The sequence below is a fragment of the Myotis davidii genome, unplaced genomic scaffold (assembly GCF_000327345.1).
Source record: "Myotis davidii unplaced genomic scaffold, ASM32734v1 scaffold993, whole genome shotgun sequence".
NCBI lineage: Eukaryota > Metazoa > Chordata > Mammalia > Chiroptera > Vespertilionidae > Myotis > Myotis davidii.
Genome location: NW_006285483.1, coordinates 177,714 through 197,587, shown reverse-complemented (window position 1 = coordinate 197,587; position 19,874 = coordinate 177,714). Strand labels below are relative to the sequence as shown.

General features: G+C 36.4%; 1 protein-coding gene across 1 annotated transcript in view; it reads left to right on the top strand.

The window, feature by feature from the left end:
- LOC102752803 (breast carcinoma-amplified sequence 3) overlaps positions 1-19,874 on the top strand; it is a 198,020-nt gene that overhangs the window by 19,810 nt on the left and 158,336 nt on the right. Inside the window, exon 5 of the mRNA XM_006756213.2 lies at positions 2,076-2,182. Within this exon, the coding sequence (XP_006756276.1) occupies positions 2,076-2,182 (107 nt within the window). The remainder of the gene's footprint in view (positions 1-2,075; positions 2,183-19,874) is intronic.

The window sequence follows — 19,874 nt, the reverse complement described above, 5'->3', positions numbered from 1 at the left end:
CACTTCAGCACTGCGCCTCCTCTGAGTCTGGGAATGATATTCTCTTTCCTCCTAGTTGTAGAATTTCCACTCAGCCAGCCTTCCTGTGGTTCTGGATGATGTCCGTTCCGTCTTTTAGGTGTAATTTGAATTGGTTGTTCGAGGCAGCAATCTCCAGCGTTAACCTATGCCGCCATCTTGGTTTCCAGAAGTTCTTCATTTTAATGTAAAAAATAATGCAGTAGAATTTGCCAATCTTTTGTGCTAATGTTACTGGAAAGGGGACCAGGCCCTGAACTGGTCTAGAGCCTAGGGACAGCTGGTAGTGTGTGGGTTCTTGATTTTGTGCAGGAAAAATTTCACAACAGGAGTCCAGGTGAATTTTAGAGGACTTTTATTAAAGCTGCAGACAGGGAAATAAGAACGGGCTGGGGAAATCAGCTTAGGCGAATCTTCTTGGCCCACTAAGAAGCCAGAGAAAAGGGGTCCCTTGGGGACAGGGTCAGGGGGGTTAGTGGCTGCTACCCATTGATGCCCTGGCTGCAAGCCTCATGGAGTCCCTTAGAATTTAGGAGATGCCTGCCTGTGGGGAAAGAAGAGGGGGGAAGGTTCAGGGGTGGAGGTGGGGGAGGCACAGGCACAGGTGTGCTGCTGGGAGGGAGAGCATGCACTGGACCTTCTGACCTTCCTTTTGAGGGCTTTGAAAGGCTGGGTGTTTAGGGGAAGTCTTAGGGAGGATGTCAATAGAATATTCATCAGCTTTATGCTGATGTACCAAAATGAGATTTATTCTCTTAACTTCATCTGTCCTTGGGTGTGGTTAGCAAATGGCACTAATTGGATTTCTGCTATCCGTCTCCCTGAGCAGGATGATTTAAGCTATTTAAAGTGCAAATCATATACTCTTAAGTGTCCCTGGTTTAGGGAAGATAGGATTTACTAGATGGTCACAAAATGCTATTTAACTAGTTTCCCTATTCTGCTTCTCTTGGCTTACTGGCCTGTCTCACTACGTTTTGTGTGTGTGTGTGTGTGTGTGTGTGTGTGTGTGTGTGTGTGTGTAGAAATCTTTCCTTATACTGTGATCATGAAAATACTTTTCTGAATTATATTTCAGAGTTTAATTTTATCTACATTATTTATATCTAAAATCCCCTGGTACTGGTTTATTTGAAAAAATAGAGAACACTTCCGCATGTGTAAATGCTCCTTGAAACTGTCCAATAGTATGGAAGGAATCGAAGAAACAGAAAAGGAATGATTGGAAAAAGGGCCCCTGAGAAGGGGTGGAGGATGGGACCCAAAGCACAAATGGAGGGTTTGCTTTCGACAGCAGGAAAGACAACTATTTGTAATAGGATGGAAGGTGAAGAGGCTGCCACAGATGCAAATCGGTCTTTGGCAACAGGAAGTTTGTAGTTTCCCTGTGCAGTATGAGACAGATTATTGGAGTGGGGAGAGAGTGGGCAGAGTCAGGACTGGGACAAAGTTTAAGAAAGTCATTGAAGAAATTATAAATTAAGTTCTAGAAACAATAAATTTGTTGTGCAGTTCTGAGCATCCAGTTGAAGCTTGTGGAGGTAATTTAATTTATAGTGTACCAATTCTTTCTCACAATGATGTTTCTATGTCAGCATATGGCTGCCAAAGAACATACTAGGATAGTGGGTAGTTGGGTTCATCTAGGAATAGGGTTTTGCTATTTGGATGCTATGCAACGATCCCACAAAGAAGGATAAGAGAATGTAGATTATTGACAGAAATTACTGAGATGGTTGATAAAAAACTAAGATGGGAGGAGTATCTAAGATGAGGCTAAAGGGAGGAGGCCGGGGTGTCAGTGAACTGAATAGCCCACAACCCTGCCATGTGTTTTGACTGGTGATCGAACTGGCAACCTGTTGGTTCTTGGGTCATTGCTCAACTGCTCAGCTGCACCGGCTGGGATGTTCACTTCCTTTAATGAGGTCTTCCAAATACTTCTGCACTTATTTTTTATTGTGAGACAATTGTAGTACTAATGGCATTAAAGAAATATGTTGCTATCTTAACTGATGTTGTGTCTTTTTAATTCCTGTTATTTAATTCTAATGTAGATACATCAAGAAATCTGGAATTTCATGAAATACACAGCACTGGGAATGAGCCGCCTTTGCTGATTATGATTGGCTACAGTGATGGAATACAGGTCTGGAGCATCCCTGTAAGTATGAAGATGGTTGATTTCCTAAAATACAATACTTTTGCAGGATGCTATCTGATGGGAAATCTGGTGATACTATCAGAAAGGTCTCATTCATTTGTTTCATAGTAGTTGCTTAAGATACAGTTAGGCGTGCAACACCATGCAAAGTACAATGAATAAGGGCCAGAGATGATGTAAATGATTTTGAAAAGTGGACTAGGAATTGTGGGAATCACTTTACATGCAAGATCTCAATTTTGTCATGGTAACTCTACTAAGTAGGTATTATTTTTTCCTCCCATTTTATAAATGATTAAACAGACTTACAAAGGACTTGTTTTAAAAATTAGCAATCACTTAAGAAAAATCAGTGTTTTAGAATTAGTTTAAACATTCACTTCATCCCCACTCCCACTCTTATTCCCATTTCCCCTACCTTGAGGCAGCCAGATTTTCTAGTTTCTTATGTATCCGTATAGCTATATTTTATGCAAAAAATATATAAATATATTTTTCCCACGCTGCCCTTTCCTAACAGATAGGAGCATATTACTTTGTACCTTGAGGTTTTTTTCCTCATCAGGTCAGTGTTCTGAGAGATGCTTCGTTGAGTTTTTTTAAAAATATATTTTATTCATTTTTTACAGAGAGAAAGGGAGATAGTTAGAAACATCGATGAGAGAGAAACATCAATCAGCTGCCTCCTGCACATCTCCCACTGGGAATGTGTCCGCAACCCAGGTACATGCCCTTGACCGGAATCGAACCTGGGACCCTTCAGTCTGAAGGCCAACACTCTATCCACTGAGCCAAACCAGTTTCGGCTTCATTGAGTTTTATAGCTGCATATAAGCTACCTGGGTTTCCTTAATTTATGTAACTTGTTCCCTATTACTGAAAAACATAAATGTCCCTTTTTAAAATTAGAAACAATAATGTAATACATGACCTTGAACAAAACTTATTTTATATGTGTGTATCTGCATAGAGTGAGTTCTGATTTTGATAAATGTTTAAATTGCCTAATAGGTCCCAGTTTGCCTCTTAAACCCTACATATTCCACTTTGGAATGACCCAAAATAAAATGTCCTAAAAGAGGAAAAGGCTTGGTAGGATCACAGCTCAGTGAAGTGTAGTCGGGATTGCATACTGCAGCTTATACTTATTTACATTCTGGTTTATGGCATGACCTAAATACCGCATCTCCTCACTAGATGGGGGCAGATAGGGGACTTCTATTGTGTGGTTCTTTTGCAGTTGGAGGCTTGGGGCCAATAGAATATTAATTTGTACCTTTAATAAATATATTCACCAAACTCATTAGAAGCCCCTTGTGTGTGTGTGTGTGTGTCTCAGCTAGAATTCCCCTGCCTTTTTTGGTGTTCTTTTGGGTAATATGGTTACTACTTAAAATATTTATAAATAAACATATATTGCTGCAAATTTAATAGGAATCAGGATATTCTTGAGTGCAGGATTTTGATGTCAGTAGTGTAAGAATGAAGTAACCAGCATATTGGACTTCATTATTTTTTTTAACATTTTAAGTAAAATGTATTTGTTCTTCAATAGATCACTTATGATGAACTTTGGTCTTCCATTTGATCATATAATTATGTATCATATTGTTAGGTATTTAGGACTTGGGGTTTTGTATTTCTTGTTTTTGAAGATTGGCTTTATTTTGCAGAGGTAGAAGATTCCTGTTGGTATGGCATGGACTTAGTGTCCTCTTTCTTTAGCCTTTTGGGATGTGTAGCTGACATTTTTCAAGTTCCTGTAACATGGTCTGTAATTTAAGTACCATGCCAAAGGCATGGATAAAGGCCTTAAAATCTGGCATTGGTTTTTACAGGTTTTTTCTTTCTACCCAGGGTACTATTTCTATGTCGTGATCAGAGGAAAGGGTTTTGTAAATGCAACTCTTATTAATAGAGACTACCTTTTCATCTGTTACACAGTTTGTTGACAGACTTAAAGGCAAAGAGGAAGCTCAAGTTTTAACAAGAAGGTAGAGCCTTGTGTGGTTAGGAGTGTTGACTGGATTGAGCACATTCCTTTGGTGGTACTCAGGCTACCAACTTGTTTTGGTTATAATTAGAGGTATCACTTTTAATAGTCACAAAGGTAACTCGTGTTTAGCTCTGAATAACTTAAGGTCTTCTGAGTAATTTAAATTACTTCTTTAAAGTAGTTTTTATGTCCAGTTTCAAATTTTTATTTTTATTTTTTTAAATATATTTTATTGATTTTTTACAGAGAGGAAGGGAGAGAGATAGTCAGAAACATCAATGAGAGAGAAACATCGATCAGCTGCCTCCTGTACATCTCCTACTGGGGATGTCCCCGCAACCCAGGTACATGCCCTTGACCGGAATTGAACCTGGGACCTTTCAGTCCGCAAGCCGACTCTCTATCCACTGAGCCAAACCGGTTTTGGCAAGTTTCAAATTTTTATTGACTAGTTTTTCTTTTTTTTTTGACTAGTTGTTTACTATTGCAGTAGTATAGCCCTGTGAGAACTGTTTCAAAAATTAGGAAGCAGTCCAGGTAATAAGCTCCTTCTGATGCATCGATTGAGCTCTAACTGTGTTCAAAGAGCTTTATATATACACTATCTCATATACTGTACCCTGTGAGGTAGAAGTTACCCTGTTTTACAGGTGGCAAGGTCACATAACTTGTAAGAGGCAGAGTTGGAATTCAAACTCATTTCTGTCTGACTTCAAATTCAGAGTCCATGGTCTAAGAGCTATACTTCATTACTTCCAACATGTGATTGCAGAAGATATACCATGCACACAGTTTGGCAGTTTTAGTTTTCATTGTAAAAGGTTATGATATAGCTTCAAATATTTATCTTTTATAGACTACTGTGACTGTTATGCATTACTCTAACTAAACCCTTCTGAAACTTGTTTATCACTAGTCAGTTATTCAGTAATTATTTAAGTATTCCCATATGCTAGACAGTGGGGAGCTAATGTTGGCCAAGCTAGAAATAATCCTGGCTCTTAGGGATCTTTGCAGACCATAAATCGTATTTGCCTTTTTAAAATTTTTATTGAATTTATTGGGGTGACATTGGTTAATAAAATTATATAGGTTTCAGGTGTACAATTCTATAATACATCATCTGTTTATTGTGTTGTATGTTTAGCAGCCCCAGTCAAGTCTTCCATCACCATTTATCCCCCCTTTACCCTCTTCTACGTCCCCCACCCTTTTTCCCCTCTGGTAATCACCATACTGTTGTCTGTGTCTAAGAAGGTTTTTTTTTTTCTTTCTTTAATCCCTTCACCTTTTTCATCCAGCCCCCTGTATTATTGATTTATATACCTGTTTTCATGCAAGTACCATTCTTTTTGATGACTTCTTTTTGATGACTGTAGCCTTGTAGTATATTTGTTATCAGGTAGGGTGATTCCTCCAGCTTTTGAGTAAGTATAGGTAAGCGGAACGTCAATCCTGGTCCAAACTAAGCACAGTTTTGCCTCAGTTTTGTGCACGGTTCTCTCTTCTGTAGATTTTATATAACTCTTCCACCCGCGAGTCTTAGATTAAGAAAATAAACATATCTTGGTTAAATATTTTTTAAAAATTGATTTTTGAGATGAAGGGAGAGGGAGAGAGAGAAACATCAATAAAGAGAGTCATTGATTGGGCGCCTCCTGTTTGCCCCACAGTGGGAATCAAGCCCACAATCCGGGCATGTGCCCTGACTGGGAATCGAACCTCGACCTCCTGATTCAGAGGTTGGCGCTCAACCACTGAGCCATACTGGCCCGGGTGGTTAAACATTTTTTAAGATTGTCTATATAAGAAGTGCGCAAATATGAACGAAGCTTAGATGATGTTCAGGAATATAATAGAGTTAGCTCAGAAGCAGAACTATGCAGAAGTAATTTTTCTACTTCCCAATTCCACACTTTGTAGATGAGATGGCTGCAGGAAACCACCAGTTCTCTTAGCTTTCCCAAGCTGTCAGGCCCCTACTTTCAACATATCTGATTATTTCTTATGCTGATGTTCTTGGATAAACAGGCCCTATTCACATCTATGTCTAACAATTGCTTCTTTTGGTAATGTAATAGAGACTCTTTTTAAAATCCTTAATTAAAAAAAATAAAGTTATACATGTACCTGGACTAAAAACCAAATACTTTTATGGGATTCATATGAAAAGAACAGCATTTCTGTATTCTTCCTTTCTTACCAACTTCATTTCTATTATTGTTGTTATCTTAGTATGTATTTCAGATATTTGGAAGTAACATACTTATATTTTTTATTTTTTTCCTCCTAGTTTTACACATAGATTGACTTGGTGCTATGAACTATGAGGACTTAATTGGTGTTCATTTATTCAACACAGATCTGGGATAAAATGTGTATTTTGAGCAAAATAGACACAGTCTTTAGTCTGATACAGCTAGTATGAAAGAAGGATTTAAATAAAAATATATACAACTTAAATTTTAATGTGAAGAAATAATAAAATATTATAATAACTAAGCAGTACAAAAGTTAAGATTTAGCCAGGGTAGGAGGGAACAGCAAATAGTAAAGTCAGAGGCTTTGAGGTGAAGTGTTCCTTTCTCTGTAGTTGGACGCTGATTTAGATTTTTAGTTGTTGTCATCTCCTCCTTCCCCTCCTCCACCTCCTCCTCCTTTTTTTTTTCTTTTTCTTTTTTTTTCTCCTTCTTCATCATCATCATCACCGAAGTCTTTTTTATTTTTTCCCACTTATCATGCCATGAATTCATAGGGAGTGGGTTCCAGCAGCTCAGGCTCCTTTCCATTGGTTCTCACAAAGCATGCTTCTCTGGGTGGAGCAGGCTGATGCTTCAGTTGACCCCAGGTACCTTTCTCTTTGGCTTCCTTCTTTTTCTGATAATTTTCCTTCACACGTTTCAGGAAGCTATCTCTGCTCTTAGAGAGCTTAATATGCTTAATACGCACATTTAATTCTCTTGGCAAGAATCTTGCCCTTAACTATCTTGTTCACAACAATGCCCACTGCATGCTGGGTGACATTGTAGACTCTTCCAGTTTTGCCATGGTAACAGTTGTGGGCATTCCTTTTTGAACAGTGCTCATTCCCTTGCTGTCCACAATATCACCTTTCTTGTAGATTCGCAAGGCCTAGAGATTTCTAAAAGGCCTAGAGAACGTATAGCGGGTGCCTCTCCCCTTTCCCTTTGTGTTAGCCATTTTGGCTAATTAGTCTGTGGAACTACGGTTGCCAGGAGCCATGCGCAGGGCCTACCTGGAAGATCTAGTTGTTTTCTTCTTAAAGAATATTGATATAAATATCTTTATTATCATGTAATTTGGAGAGATCAATAAATGTAGAAATACTAATGTTCTTCATAGAATTGTTAAATTGCATTCTCATAAAGCCATGCCATTCATACTCACTTTGTTCATTTATTGATTCATTCATGTAGCAAAGATTTATTGCCTTTTACATGTCAGAGCCTGATAAAGGTGCTGGGAAAACTGAGTATACAAAATCATTCTTTTGATGGATTTGCCATTCTAGGTAGGTGGATTGGAGAGCGGTCTAGATGATAAACAAGCATGCACCATGCTAGATGGTGGTGAGTGTTATGGTGGGTGGTTGATGGTGCCATATTATTCAGGGTGGTCTGGGAACCCTTGCGCAGAAGTGTGAAAGAGTCATCCTATGGGGTATCTGAGAGAGGAACATTCAAAGCCAGTACTCTGTGGTAGTATTATGTTTTCTTTCTCTTTTTTCAAAATTTACTTTTTCTTTCTCGGATTGTGTTTTCTATATTCCAGAATAGCAAAGAGGCAATTTATCTAGAGCTGGGTGGGCAAGGTTATGAATGCTAGGAGATGATGTCTGAGAGGTGGTAGTGGGCTAGATAGAGCTCTGTCAACCATTGTAAGGACTTTAAAAATTTTCAATATAGACCACAGTTGAAACAGTTTTGTAGTGAAAGCATGTATACCCTCTCCTAAGATTGTACCATTAAAATTTTACTCTGCTGTATTTTAAGTAATCTTAAAATCTGGCAGTGATTTTGTAAATTTTTTGTTTATCCATCCATTTTATTTGACACATTTCAGAGTAAATTCCAAACATCAGCATACTTCCCCTTAAGTACTTTTGTGTGTACATTATTAACTGGAGTTCAATATTTGCTTAGTTTTTGTTAGATAAAATTTATGCACAAATATTCAAATCTCAATGTGTAAATATTGACAAGTGCATACACCTACATAACCCCAATCTCTTCAAGGTACACAGAACATGATTACTACTTGAGAAATTTCCCTCATGCCTATTCCCAATTAGTTTTCTTCCACCCCATCCAGAAGCAATCACTTTTCTAAGTATTTTCTAGTATACGTTAGATTCTCCTGGTTTAGAACTTCCTGTTAATATACAGTATGTACTCTTGTGTAAGGTTTCTTTCTCTCAGCAAAGTGTTTGTGACATGCATGCATGTTGCTTGTTTCCTTTGGTTGCTGTTGTAGTCCAAGATATCCATATACCATAGTTTACCTCATCGCTTAATGAAGGGTAGTTGGGCTTTTGATAGCTTTTGCCTATTATGAACAAAGCTGCTGTGAAGATTTTTCTTCAAGTGTTCATTTCTTTTAGATAAGGACCTACAGGTGGAACTGATACTTCATAGGGTAGCAGTGTGGTTAATTTTGTAACAAACTTCCAAACCTTTTCCCAAAGCATTTGTAGCATTTTACATTTCCCCCAACAATGTGTGCATTGTTCAATATCCTTCCAAAGTCAGTTGCTCATCTGTTGAATTTTAGCCATTCTGATGGGTGATACCTTGTAGTTTTAGTTAGTATTTCTCTGATGACTAATGAGGTTGAGCACTTTTTCAGGTATTTGTTGGCCATTTGAATATCTTTTAGGAATCTTTTGTACATTTTTTTTGACCATTAAAAGATTGAATTGTAGAAACCACTTGGAAGACTTGGAACAGGGAGAGACAGTCATGACTCTTGTGAAAAATAGGAAAGATATGATAAGGAGCATATCTTTGGGTGGAAAGATAATGAATTTAGCTTTAAATTGGTTAGTGCAATGTCTGTTACTGTATGCAGCAAGGTAAGTAAGAATATGAGCATAAGCTTTTAGAAACCTATAGTGATTTGCCAGTTGCACAGCATCCAAACATGTGTTTATAGTTTACAGAAGTATCTGTTTGTGTCAGAGTGGAAATAAATAAAAATAATTGAGCCTTTATAACATGGTTTGACAAGCACTATCAACAGGGGATCCAGTTGTAGGAGGAGTTGTTTATGACAATGAGTATGTTTTAGACATTGTGCAGTCATGTGTTATTTAATACAAATAACATCTCTGTGATCATCAGCATACATTTTAGTGGTTGTCCTCTCTTCATGGACTTGGAGTGAGATGTAAAATTTTCAAGGAGGAAATTTGAAGTGCAGGTTGAGGGGTTGGATGTTAATCTTTCAGCCAGTATGAACTCATTAAAAATCTTTGAGTAACAGAGATACATTCCCAAATCCATATTTAATAAAGATTGATTTTGCAGTGGCAACAGGATGAATAAAGCATAAAGAGAAAGAAAAGGTTAAAGCCACTCTGGAGTCAGTTCCAACATTATCTAAATGTGAGATGTTGAGAACCTTAACTCAGTTTGTTATTATCGTAACTAATAAAACATTCAGAAGAGAAAAGTCAAAGACGTTTCCAAGTCTTGAGCTGGGACTAGTGCTATCTGGTATGTAAGGTGGCCATAGTTTTAGAAGAAATAGAATTTGATTACTAGACTTATGTTAAAATTATATAAGGCAGTTGAATCATTGTATGCTTTAAAACAGTAATTTTATATCCCTTTTTATTTCCGAGTTACTAATCAATAAGTAAAATGAAGTTGTATCAAAACAGTTCAGTAAGGCAAAAATTGTACTGTATTATAAGTAATAAAATATTCTCATTTAAAAATTTTGACAGACAGGAAACCCAAGATAGTACCTTGTAAAAGTTATGATATTTTTATATATAGTCTTGCTGTGTTTAACTGTCTACTTAGTTTTCTCTTCATCCTTGGAAACTATTAATATATTTAAAAAACTTGAAAATGTATTCATTACATCACCCAGAAGGTAACAGTTGCATTGTAGAAACTGTATGATAGATTCAATAAGTTAGCATTTGGAGTGTTTTCTTGGAACTTTGAATTTATATCAAGGATGTAACACTAGGTGTCGCTAACACATTGAGCTAAGAGAAGTGCAGCTGTTTCAACCTTGAAAGGAAATATTTACCCTAAAGATTTTAATGTAGCCTTTACACTAAGAGCTTTAGAGAAAACATGCAAAGGCATATTTGAGGTAAATACCAATTAGTCTATTAATTATAAAAGTTGGGTGCCAGTTGACCTTGCTAGCTAGGAAACCATTTTATGGATTTCTTTTGGGAGCAATATAAAGTCAGTGATTTGGGTAACTGGCAAACTGAAAAAGTTTGAATATGAACCCCAGTGGAAAAATGACCTTTGTTGAGAATAGGGCTTTATTTTGTTTGTTCCAGCTTCTTATTACTGAAAATAGACTTAATGGATGATTCTTTAGTCATCTGCAGTAGAAGAACTTTGGGTGTCATGAAGTGCATAAAAGTAGAAATGAAAAATAATATTTAAATAACTTCTGGAATCCACCCATTTTTGTGGAGGAAAATACTTTTTTCTAGAGTTTGTTTCTTAAGCTGTCACTTTAGAGAAGTCTTGCATCTGAAGTTTAATCCTACTTTATAGTCCCCTAATCTTAATTTATGTTTTAATAGTGGCATTGTGTGACTTTTTTGATTTAGTATAGGCAATTTGCTTTAAATGAGTTTATGGGATTTATCATTGTAAAGTGGAATCTTGTATGAAATATTTTTTATGTTTTTCTACTCTAAAACAAATATTCTTTGGACATAAGCTGACTTAAGAATCAGTGGGAGGCAGTTTTTTCTTTTGTTATGGAATATATTGAATATAATATGTAAGTTCACAGATCTTAAGGATACAGATTGAATTTGTATAACTGGATGTAACCTTCTATACACCACTCAAATTGAGATATAGAATGTTTCTAGCAACTCAGCAGAGTCCCTCAGGCCACTTCCCTGTAGATACTGTCCTCTTGGTGCCTCCGAGTAATCACTGCTCTGACTTCTGTCATCAGAGATTAGTTTTTTTCTAGTCTTGAACTTCATTAAGAAAATATGGTTGTAGATAATGCAGTCTGTATTCTTTTGGGTCTGGCTTCTTTCTCTTAGCAGTATGGCTGTGAGACTCTTTCATATTATTGCGTGTAGTAGTAATGCGTTCTTATTTTTGTTGTGTTGTATTTTATCATGGATACAACGCGTTTTGAAAAATCCATTATACAACTAACAGAAAATATTTATTGTTTCCAGTTTTTGAGTAATCTGAATAAAGCTGTTGTGAACATTCTTGTATGTTTCTTGGTGGACATATACACCCATTTCTCTTGGAGATAGACCAAGGAGTGGATTTGCTGTGTCATACCGTGGTGTATGTTTCACTGTAGTAGGTTATTGCCAAAGAGTTTTCCAAAGTGGTTGACCAATATGTATGAAAGTTTCATTTTCTCCACGTTCTCACTCTTTTGGGATTGTGTCTTAAATTTTAATCATTCCGGTGGGTATGTATTTGTATCTCATGGTGGGGCTTTTATTTCACAGTAATTTCAAACCATCTGAAAATTTTATTACTAGTTTAACGAACTCCTGTTACCTATTAGTCAGATTTAGAATTATGGAGATTTTGCTTCATTTGCTTTATCATTCTCTAATTTGTGCAGATGTTTTTTTTCATTTGTGCAGATTTTTTTCTGAACCACTTAAAAATTGTTGAAATCATGTCCCCCTTCTCCATAAATATTTCAGTATATATTTCCTAAAAATAAGCACATAACATTATTATCAAAACCAGGACATTTAAATTTGATATAATGCTATTATGTAATCCACAGTCCATTTTCTGATTTTATCATTTGTCTTAATAGTCTCCTTTATAGGCATTCTTATATTTTTACCTTCTTAATAATGTCTTATGATGAAAGAAATAAGGTTCAGATTTTAAGTGTTTTATCTATTGTTAATGCTTTGTATATATTTTTTTTTGTTCTAAGGACATGAAGATATTCTGTGTTTTCTGTTAGATGGTTGTTATTAATTTTAACTTTATGATCCATTTGAAATAATTTTTTGTATGTATGGTATGAGATAGGAGTCAAGGCTTTTTTTAAAATTTAAAATATTAATAAAAAATGACACCCAACTTATTCAGCACCATTTCCTGAAAACAACAACAACAATAGCAACACCACAATCATTCTCCCCTTCTCCCACTTAATTGCAGTTAACACCATATGTGTACAGGTAGATTTTGCTGTGTCTATTTATGATTTTTCTTTGGTTTATTTTTGAATTGACTTTTAAAATGTTCTTATTTAGAAATAATTATAGACTCATGGGAAGTTACAGAATATTATTTAAAGTCCTGTGTACCCTCCCCATAGTTTCCCCAAAGGTGACATCTTAATGTAAACTCTTAGTACAATATTGAAACCAGAAAACAGTTTATTGTCAGTAATCAGTTGTCTCATTTTTCTGAGAAGAGTGAGATAACAGAAAACATGTTTTCTGGAGACTTTCAAAAGAAATTCAACTAGTATTACTATTTTCTAAATTGTGCTCATATTCATTTTAATGTTTAAACTTTGGACATAGGACCAAGCGAATTAAATGAAACATTTCTGATTCCTAATTTTTGATTCACTTTGCCTATGTGTTCTAGTATTTTCTGGGAATCTTGATTTTTTTTAAAAGTTGGCATTGAGAATTTTTTTTTAAAATATATTTTATTGATTGTTTACAGAGAGGAAGGGAGAGAGAGAGAGAGTTAGAAACATCGATGAGAGAGAAACATCAATCAGCTGCCTCCTGCACATCTCCTACTGGGGATGTGCCTGCAACCAAGGCACATGCCCCTGACCGGAATCGAACCTGGGACCCTTCAGTCCGCAGGCCGACGCTCTATCCACTGAGCCAAACCGGTTTCGGCGAGAATTTTTTAAAAAAATATATTTTATTGATTTTTTTTACAGAGAGGAAGGGAGAGGGATAGAGAGTTAGAAACACCGATGAGAGAGAAACATGAATCAGCTGCCTCCTGCACACTCCCCACTGGAGACGTGCCCTTGACCGGAATCAAACCTGGGACCCTTGAGTCCGCAGGCCGATGCTCTATCCACTGAGCCAAACTGGCTAGGGTGGGAATCTTGATTTTTACATGAGCAGTTGGGAGAATTCTTTGTAAACCTCCCTAGTACTGTGATGATGTCTCCCTCCTGCCCCGCCCGCCCCCCTTTTGGGGGGAGCATTTATTAAAGCTGGAGACAGTGAAACAAGGAAGGGCCTAGGATAGAAGCAACAGGAGAGTATGTGGGGCTACTTTGGCTCTCTAGAAACATGGGTGAGAAGTGACCCAAAGCGGAGCTGCTGTCAGCTCACTGGAGAGTCAGAAAAGGGCAACTTGGGGACAGGTTTGGGGATTAGCCCTGGATGAGCTGCCACTGCCCTTTGCTCTCCTGGTTGCAAGTCTTGGGGGGACCCTTACGAGTTTAGGAGATGCAATCCTGAAAGGGAAGAAGAGGGGAAAGGGGAAGGTACTGGGTCCTTTGGTTTGAGGGTTTTAAAGGCTGGGAGTTTAGGGGAGATGTGTGATCATGTCTTAATGGTCTTTGTATCTCTTGTGCTATAACTACATTGTCTGATGTATCTTTTGTGCCAGCTATATTGTATATGCATATGTTTGATATATTACATATATGTGCATATTTGTTTTAGGATTTCAACCTTTTGCTGGATATTTTCATCTAAGTGTGCTAGAGACTCAATTTCAGAAAGATCCATACTAAGCTTTGTAATCTCTTGTTGTTTGCTGTCATTCCATCCCATTTGCAGTCTATCCCTTCCTAAAATCTCTGTTTTCAGTAATTGATAGCAACATAAGTTTTCCACTCAGCAACACTGAAACTTTAGGTTTTATGCCAAGTGTTGGGAGATACAGTTGTAACTTAAGACCTTAAGGAGATTATATCCCGCTTGTGCAAAATGTCACTTCCTAATTGCAGTCTTGTGTCAGTGTTTCTCAAATGGAAATGATTTTGCCCCCAGGGACATCTGGCTATGTCTGCAGATATATTTTGTTGTCAACAATTTGGAGTTGCTACTGGCATCTAGTGGGTAAAAGACAGAGATGCTGTTAAGCATCTTACAATGTTACAGGACAACCTCTCTCAAGAAAGAATTGTCCAGCCCAAAAAGTCAGTGGCGCTGAGATTGAGATACCATAGCCTATGAGAGTAACGTTATGATGGAGGTATGAATAGATTGCTGTACAGCTTTGAGGAGTGATGGGATGCCTGGGGAAGTTTTGACACTTGTGCTGCCTAGTGAAGTTTCATAATAATAGAAAAAATACCTATAATTTAAATAATCAAAATATACTATACATTATTTTAGGCATATTGCCTGTTGTTTATTCTGTCATTTTTACTAGTTAATGGTATTCCCATTTTATAGATGAAAAAATTAAAGCTTATATTTAACCGGCTCAACTTCTTTGGTAGATACTGTTTAAAAAAATAGAATTTATTTTTTAAAATAGTTTTAGACTTGTAACAAATTTGTACAGGAAGTACAGAGAGTTCCCATGTATATCTCCTGCCTCCACAAGCACACAGCCTCCCTATTGTCAACATTCCACATTGAAGTGGTACATTTGATATAGTTGATGAACCTACACTGACACATTATCTCTCAAAGTCCATGGTTTACTTTAGGGTTCACTTTCGGTGTTGTCCTTTCTATGCATTTTGACAAATGTTTAATGATATGTATCCACCATTATGGTATTGTAAAGAGTTGCATTGCCCTAAATATCGTGTGTGTTCTGCCTATTCACTGCTCTAAAATTTTTTTGTACTCCCTCCCCCCAATTTCTGGCAGCCACTGATCTTTTTACTGTCTATACAGTTTTGCCTTTACAATATGTCATATATGTGGTTGAGATCATACAGATTGACTTCTTTCACTAGTAATATGCAATTAAGTTTCTCCCATGTCTTTTCATGCTTGATAGCTCATTTCTTTTTTTTTAAATATATTTTTTATTGATTTTAGAGAGGAAGGAAGAGGGAGAGAGAGATAGAAACATCAATGATGAGTCAGTCCGATTAGGGCTGTTTAGCTGTTCTTTTGATGGGCATTTGTGTTTCTGGCTCTCGGTTACAGTGAATAAAGATCCTATGAACATAATATTAGATATATCTACTATATTTTTGAGTAAGTATCTAGGAATAGAATTGCTGGGCTGTTAGGCATATATTTAACTTGGTTAGAAATTGCCTCGAGTTTTTCAAAGAGATTGTAGCATTATACCCTTCTATTTGCAATATCAGATAGTTATAGTTATTCCACTACCTGCCATAGCCGTTGTCAGTCTTTTTTATTTTTAATCATCTTGTCAATCTTACAAGTTAGTACATCTATTTTACAAATGAAAAACCTTAGGTTTTTCAATGTCATCAGTTCCTCTTCAATCAATGGATCATATCAGGATAGATTTAGAATCCCAATAATATATGACAAACTCAGTCTTCTAAAAGTGCAAGAAGGCTATGGCTTATCTGTAGCACTGTTTTCTCTATCTTTTCAACTGGACACATTCGGCACAAAATAAAGTAACGAGTTAAGGGGAATCCAGTTTGTGTCTCAGAGTGATTATGAAGTGTTTATGACAGCTGCTAGGCTGACACTCTCTGTAATGGTGTTACATTGACTTCTGAACACCTTCCAGTCTGCCTCCAGGCGTGTGTGTCTGTGTAGTCTGAGTGGTTTTGCATTAACATCTACCCTGAGTAAGATCTTTTGACTACAGAAGTGTTACTTGCAAATGGAAGATACCATTAGGGCTGCTTCAAAGCTCGGAATGGTATTTGGATTGGTGGTGCTGAAGTAATGGCTGGTGTTTTGAAGTGTAATGTCTAAATCTGTGTTGCATAACTGGAGGACCGTGTGAGTTTAAACTGTTTTTCTTTGATCTTCTTTTCAAAAATCAGGCTGAAGGGGAAAGGTTAAAGTCGACTTAAAATACTCCTCTCTGTGTGCAAAAATCTGGGAGTATGAAACTGCGGTTACAAGTTCCATTCAATATTTGTGTTCTGTGCTTTTCATATTGTTCTTGAAACTCACTTCCTTCTTGCCTCAAGTTTTGTATTTTGAACTTAGTGTCAAGACCAAAATATAGACTGAGTTGCCGTCTGCTTTATGTGGTTAGCAAATATCTGTTGTATAAGTTGTTAGCCCTACCAAGCATGCGTTTTAAGTGGTTTTTGTGGTTTGCCCCTTTTTTTCTTCTTGACAGCATACAGAGCAGGTTATAGAGATACTGACACTCTAACCTGATCATTTGTGGTGAGGTAGGCAAAAATAAAACAAAAACCCTGTCCCCTTGTTTCTCCTAATTTTGGGAGCTTTCAGAATAATTACTTTTTACTGTTAGGAATACTTTCCTCAAACTGTGCTATCTTAAGTTTTTGAAATTGTGTGCTGCAATATGGAAAATAACCCCCTGGCAGTGAGACTTTTCTCTAGCGAGAAAACAAGGCCCAAGTTTAAAAATGGTTTTGAATACAGTGTATAAATAGGAGATTCTGATGCTTCTCTGGCCAATTTTTTGGAATATTTTTCTTCATTTATGTCTAAATTCAAAATATATCACTGAATTGGCTCACAGGGTGACTTTAGAGAGAGACTATCGGCTCTTATTAGAGATGGTTTTGTAGTTATGATTGCCACTCATGTAGATAGGTGAGGTCTTTTTGTTGCTTAGTAACTTAATATGTAAGTATAAGATGATATCCCCACCCCTTCCCCTATCTCTCTTTTTTACTTTTATCTCTTCTCCCTAATTAAGAAAATTATTCTTGTGATTTTTTTAAGTTAAAACAAAGTAATGAAAAAGTCTTTTTAAGGAACTTCATTAGTTCAGTTGTGTTGTGTGTATGATTAGTACATGTGAAACAGCAGAGTGGTAATGATATACTTGTGTATTTAAATAGGCTAAGTGAGGTCCTTTTGCTTTAGGAACTGTATTCCTTAGTATAAGGCCTCATTGTCTATTCATTCCCCCTCTTCCATATATTTTTACCCTTTAACCCTATTTTGGGGGGGCAGTGGTATCAGGAAATGTTAAAAAATTTTACATGTAGCATGGGGCAAAAGTAGTTTTATAGTTTGTAAGGAAAATAATATAATAATTAATAAATAATACAAGAATAAGCTCTTTTGCATACTCACATCTGTAAACTTACTTTAACCCCACCTGCATATATTATTTTTAAAACAGTTATTTTTACCTAAAAATTGAGTGGAAAGTACAGAGAAATTTCATGTATCCTTCCTTCCCCATTTTGCCCTATTAGCATCTTATACTAGTGAGGTACATTTGTAAAATTGAATCATTATTGATACATTATTAATAACTAAATTCTGCAGTCGACATTTTTCTCTTTAATGAAAAAATTTTATTTGGTGCTACTTTAAACTAATAAACGATCTTTTTTCTTAAATTTATTGATTTTAGAGAGGGGGAGAGAGAGAGAAAAAGAGAGACATCAATGTGAGAGGCACTCTAACCACTGAGCAAATTGGCCAGGGCTAAATGATGATCTTTTTAAGGAAGTTCTTTTCAGTTGTGTTTGTATGGTTAGTACATGTAAAACAACTAGGAAAGATTGATAACTCTACATTTGTCTATTTAAGTGGGCTGCTTTTACATCACTGTTGGTAAGAAAACCTGTTGCAGGTAAAAACATTATATTAACACATGAAGGTTGGAATGAGTGTGGGATATTTGTAAGAGAGGGTAGAGAGAGGCTGGAGTGTGAAGATAAGTGTGATAAAAACTGCTGTCCAGATGAGGTGCTGTTTACCGTCTAGTAGTAGTCCTTAAGAACGGTAAATCATAGTAAGGAATATATCGGTGGGTTCAAGGATGAGTTGTAACAAAGTGTGTTTTCTGATATGGTATTAACAAATTTCCAGGCATTAAATATTAACATGCTTTGAGAACAATGGGGCAATGGCAAATTATACTAAATATCATTGAGATGGAATAATACAGACTCAGTCATTTACTTACCAGTTCATTTAACAAGCATCTTCTTGATTTAGCTATTTTTTTGAGTGCCAAGTATGTGTTACGTATTTTAAATACACACTTTAACACAGTTACCTTATTAGATAGATATGTCATCACCCTTATTTTAAAAGCCAAACCCAGAGTTAGCAAATTTGTATAGTTAATAAACACAAGTCAAATTTATAAACTGTTAGAATCATTGATGTTGTTGCTGTGTGATATTTGTAACTGATGATCTGGCATGTTGTACATATTTGGCATTGTTGCCATAGGTCATTATTTTTTGGAGGGGAAATAAAAAAACTTCCAGAGGTCCTCCCTGTTGACTGCTTTTACTCCTTTAGACTTCCTAGGTGGAACCAGAACCATTACTTGTCTAGAAAATCTGAGGATATGTTTATTGATTTTAGAGAGAGAGGAAGGGAGAGAGAGAGTGAAACATTGATGCGTTCCCTCCCCCACAACCTAGATAATGTGCCCTGACAGGGAATCGAACCCGCAACCTTTTTGGTCCACTGAACGATGCTCAAACCAACTGAGCTACACCAGCCAGGGTGACATAAAAAATATTTTTGACTGAAGGTCAGGATGTGCTTAAGATACACATAAGGAATTCTTTTTCTATTGTCTTTCATGTCTGGTGGCTTAGTGTTTTAATTCATATTTCCAGCCTAGAAATGATTTGCTACATCAGATATAGCCATTTTGAAAAATAGGTAAGTTAATACCTGCTATAATTTTTTTTCTTTTAAAGAATAAAGCTTGTTAAAGTGTCTATGAAGAAAAGGAACTACTAATCATTATGCTTTGTGTTTGAACTACATGAGTTATAGGAGAAACATAGTGATATTTGTATGTTTCCTCTTTTTAGCAGTGACTGAATTTTCTTTGAATGTGTGTATGAATTTTTACAAATAATTATGTTTTTTACCTCAAGGGATGGCATTTTGGTATATGCCAACCATTTGTTTCTTAGTTGGGTGGAAAGATTTCTCATGACTGGATTTGGAATTAAATAGGAATTCAATTAAGTATGAAAAGCTTTACCTTTTTCTAGAGCTGCTGTAAAGAATTCTTGAATCTTATTCAGATTCTGTACTGTTTATCATACAAATCTCTGGAAATCAAGAGTCCGATAGGACAAACATCCTACATCATTTGCCCTAATGGAGGGCTACTATAGTAAAGACTGTTTCTACATTTAGTTTGAGGCAGCATTGCTTTTCCAGAGACTGATTTATACATTTTTTTCCATCATGCACAACCATTTAAATCCATAATTTTTTAGAATCAGGCAACTGTATTCGGCAAGAGACTTTAATAGTCATTCATGAAGTAGTATAACTAAATTCCAAGAAGAATTAAAAGCAGTCTCCTTAGTCATGAAGAAACTGCAAATTAAAACCACAGTGTGACTCCTACCCACCAGAATGGTTAACACTACCTGCTGGAGAAGATG